This window comes from Corapipo altera, unplaced genomic scaffold (assembly GCF_003945725.1).
Source record: "Corapipo altera isolate COAL_440 unplaced genomic scaffold, ASM394572v1 61487, whole genome shotgun sequence".
Classification (NCBI taxonomy): Eukaryota; Metazoa; Chordata; class Aves; order Passeriformes; family Pipridae; genus Corapipo; species Corapipo altera.
This window is the reverse complement of record NW_020885173.1, coordinates 2,890-6,908: the sequence shown is the minus strand read 5'-3', so window position 1 is coordinate 6,908 and position 4,019 is coordinate 2,890. Positions and strand designations below refer to the sequence as shown.

Below are 4,019 nucleotides of genomic sequence, written 5' to 3'. Positions count from 1 at the left end.
CTGTGTGCAATGCCAAAGGGTGTAGGGAGTGTGGCCAGCCCACAGCACTGCACCCCAGGGTCCCATACACAGTTCAGGGAGTGCCTGACCCTGAGCCTCTGCGGATGAACAGGAGCACAGGCAGGGCAGGTGTCACTGCATTGCTGCTGTTTCTGCCTGCTGATGGTCCCTACCCACTGCCACGGTCCCCTCCTGGCCTCTGAGCTACTCCCTACCTTGCATGGGGGAGGCATGGATGGTATCTGAGGGCAGGGGCAGGGGAACTGCTGGGCTGACTGCCTTGGGTATGGGACTGTGCTGCAGGGAGGCAGGCATGTGGGAGCTGAGGTGGGGGCAGTGAGCACAGCGAGCTACGGGAAGGGAAGGTGCTGTTGGTTTCCCATTTTTCCCACAGACTGATTCTCTCTTCAATGCCAAGTCATCTCCTTGCTGAATGTTAAGCTTCTTACCCAGTCCTTGGTGCTAACCTTGGGTCTTTCTAGAACCGTGTTTCCTGAGTCATGAAAGAGTCCAGTTTCAAGTCACACACACACAGATCCCACTGACAGGCAGCATAAAACAGTGTTCTAAACTGCTGTCCTCAAGAGCTGTAGCCCTCTATGACTTGTGTTCCCTTCTCCTGCCACTGCCTCATTTTGCAGGTGCAGGGCATGGGACTCCTTGCCTTGCACAGGAGACTGAATTGGACTGAAAGCATGGCTAATGGTGACAATAGGAAACTTTATTTCCACAACTAAATCAAATTCAGCATTTGCATGCACGCAGAGGAGGAACAGAGGCAGGATGCAGCAGGCCTTTGACCCTGAGGCTGCCTTTGGGTCAGCAGGCACTGTCCTAAGGAAATGGTTGTGGTCCACTGCAGCCTGCACAGGATCCTGTTCATCCTGCTTGCTAAGTCTTTTTTCCCATTAGGTCTTGTAGGATCTCGTGTACCCGAGTTAAGAATTGCACCAGTATCTGGTATGGATGTGGAGCAGGTGTAAACCAGCCTGATTGTGTTGGTGTTGGCCTTGGCCACTGAAAGGGGGTTGAGCTGAAGACTGGCTCTGGCACTGGAGTAGCTGTTACAGCTGGACATGGATGTGGAGTGGGTGTAAACCACTCTGGTTGCGTTGGTATTGGCCTTGGCTGCTGGAAAGGGATAGAAATGAAGTCTGGCTCTGGTGTTGGAGTGGCTGTTACAGGTGTCTGTGGATGTGGAGTGGGCGTAAAGCAGCCTGATTGTGTTGGTATTGGCCTTGGCCGCTGAAAAGGGGTTGAGCTGATGGCTGCCTCTTGTGTTGGAGTGGCTGTTACAGCTGAGCACAGGCCCATCTGGACCAGGATCCAGTCGTAGAAGTGCTGAGTGGAGGTGTAGACTCCAGGCCGTTTTGCTCTGGCACAGCCTTTTCCCCAGCTGGTCACTCCAACAAGCCAGAAGTAGTTGGCACTGTTATCTTTGCACACCAGAGGACCTCCGCTGTCACCCTGCAGCAGACGAGAGAGGATTAAGGTGATGTTGGGTGGCTGCTGTCAGCACTAGGGGCTTGCTTCTCTCTTGCAGCCCCTGCCACAACTGTATTCCTGGCACAGAAGGGCTCTGCTCAGATACTGGAGTCTTCAGAACCTTAGCTGGGAACAGGGTGGGGGGCTGTAAGGTAAGGCCCTCTCTCATATCTGCACAGTGATCCTGGATGCATGGAGAATGGATGATCCAGCATCTGGATATCTGGGCTGCCAAAAGCACTGCATGGGCTTTCTGGGCATAGTGGCAGGCCTCAGGGACATGGACACTAGGTAAGGACCTGTAGATATGGGGAAGGGGAGGGAAGCCCCACCAGTGGTGGGGGACCCAGGGCTGGGAAAGTGACTTGCTAGGAAGAGCACATGCTGGGTAGTGTTTGGGCAGTGGTGATGGGGCTGTCTGCTGCTGGGGGCTGGTTGACTCGTAGTACAGTCCTACCTGACAGGTGTCGATGCCACCCTGTGGGTAGCCAGCACATAGGTTGTGGGTGTGGATGGTCCCAGCATACCATCGGCTGCTGTTAACAAGCTGGATATCAAGGAGACGGACCTTGGCCTCCTGCAGGACATCACCTGATCCCTGAGCTGTAAGCACAGAAAGGAATGAGCGCTCAGCAGCTCACTGCCAGTTCTTTTCCTCTGTCTGAAAGTGAAGCCCTTTCCTAGGGCTTTTCTTTGCCTCTGGAACAGCCATCAAAGTGCTGTGTCCCTTCTGTCTGGCTTTGGGTGGCAGGCCAGGCTCATCTCTCCAGAAGCATACATCCTGCAGCCTGACTCTGGCTTTGGCCTCTGCTGTTGGGAAGCACAACTTGTCTCCCCAGTGTGCCCAGCTTGCCCTCAGGGCATGAGTCCTTTTTGGGAACTCACCTTTTGTACTGGTGGAACTCCAACCAGCAATGTAGCAAGTTTTCAGGTCTGACACTGTAAGAGAGGCGTTGGGCACACAGGCAAGCTGGATGTAGTCACTGCACTCCACAGGCTGATCCAATTCCACCAAGGCAATATCATTCTGCTGCGAAGAAGCAGCGTAGTGTTGGTGAACCAGGAGCCGCTTGATATGGCGCAGCTGGGCCTCAGGGCCCAGCTGAGTCAACTGTGTGGCCCCGATCAGCACGCGCCACATGGTGATGTTCCTGGAAGGCAGAGAGAGAGGGGTGAGAGAAAGCAGAGCCATGTGCTGCATCAACTCAGCACTTCCCTGCCTTCTGCTTCCCAACGCAGAGAGGAAAGCAGTGCAACTGAAGGTGTGACTGCCTCAGCATGCCTTAGGCTCCAGGAATGTCAAGCTGGAGGCTGCTAGGCAGCAGTGGCATGAGCCCAGCCTTCTCCTGAGCAGTTTCTCAGCTGGGCTCTCTACTGCCCAGGCACTGGGCTCACTGCAAGGAAACAGGATGGGAGTAGTATGTGGTGCTGTGGACTAGGCACCTGCTTGTGTTGTGGGGATATCCCCGTTCTCTGCTCCTCCTTACCTGGCCTGGATGAAGCAGTTGGCTGCCGTGAGGACCCACTGTGGGCTGATGAGGGACCCTCCACATGTATGACCAGTGCCTATTTTCCTGGGATCCTGGATGCTGACAATCCAGGGCCAGGCCCCTGGCTGGGCACCTGTGCCACCCACAATATGTGGCACGCCATAGTCAGAAGCCATGGGCCGGAGCCCGCAGGTGTCTCTGTAAGGAGAAAGTCATTACTGCCCTGCCTGACTGCTGCTGCTGCTGAGGCTATGTCTTTCTGCCCCAACACCTGGGCGCTGGCAAAAAACTGAGGCTCCCACATGGGGTTTGGGAAGCTGTGGTGTGGTGATGTGGGACAAGTGGGCCCCCTCCAGGGAACCTCCTAAGGGTTACCCAAGCTTCCTCCCGGAGTCTGGGGCCACTTACCCACAGGTGTCCCAGGTGCCATGTGCAGGCCTGAATATGGCCAGCAGGATGAGGAGGTACAGCAAATTCATCACTGCCAGTGGCATGTGTCAACTGAAAGAAACGAAAGGTCGACTCCTCCAGTGTCACCACTGACCCAAGTGCCCACAGCACTCATGTTGCCCATGGCACCTGCAGCCTCAGGGCTGATGTCACAGAGTGTTGTTCCAGGTTCTGAGCACAGAGTCCTCAGGGGATGGGGGAGGGGTAACACAGTCTCATAGAACCATAGAATGGTTTGGGTTGGAAGGAACCTTCAAGATCATGTAAGGAAAAAGAGGTTCCATGCCTAGCAACTGCAAAAAGGGTCTACTGTGGGCAGTCAATTTGGGCACAATGGGAAAGAGTGACTCCAAAGGGAGTGCTTAGTCAGAGAGGAGGGCACTCATAGTGACAGAGTAACTACTAGGATGCTTTTCTCTGCTACCTCTCTAGCAGTCATATCTGCTAATTGATTTCCAACATTAGTTAGTGTGTTTCCAAATTGATGAGCTTTACAATGCATGAGAGCCACTCTGATTGGTAACTGAACACTTTCCAGTAATTGTTTAATGACATCTTCATACTTGACAGGAGTTCCTTGTGCTGAAAGGAGCC

At 54.1% G+C, this 4,019-nt stretch overlaps 1 protein-coding gene across 1 annotated transcript; it reads right to left on the bottom strand.

The window, feature by feature from the left end:
* Positions 1-700: 700 nt before the first annotated feature.
* LOC113940069 (acrosin-like) lies at positions 701-3,582 on the bottom strand. Its single transcript, XM_027631139.1, has 5 exons — positions 3,384-3,582; positions 2,973-3,173; positions 2,371-2,636; positions 1,943-2,088; positions 701-1,467 (listed from the first exon to the last, which is right to left on the bottom strand). The coding sequence occupies exons 1-5, from the start codon at positions 3,467-3,469 to the stop codon at positions 892-894; spliced, it is 1,275 nt and encodes a 424-aa protein (XP_027486940.1). The 5' UTR covers positions 3,470-3,582; the 3' UTR covers positions 701-891.
* Between the last annotated feature and the right edge of the window lie 437 nt (positions 3,583-4,019).

Excerpts from the sequence above, each read along its gene's own strand:
- LOC113940069 (XM_027631139.1), bottom strand. The coding sequence starts at position 3,469 with ATGCCACTGGCAGTGATGAATTTGCTGTACCTCCTCATCCTGCTGGCC. Across the intron at positions 3,174-3,383 it reads GGCACCTGGGACACCTGTGG|AGACACCTGCGGGCTCCGGC; the intron begins GTAAGTGGCCCC and ends TTCTCCTTACAG. Across the intron at positions 2,089-2,370 it reads GAGTTCCACCAGTACAAAAG|CTCAGGGATCAGGTGATGTC; the intron begins GTGAGTTCCCAA and ends CTGTGCTTACAG.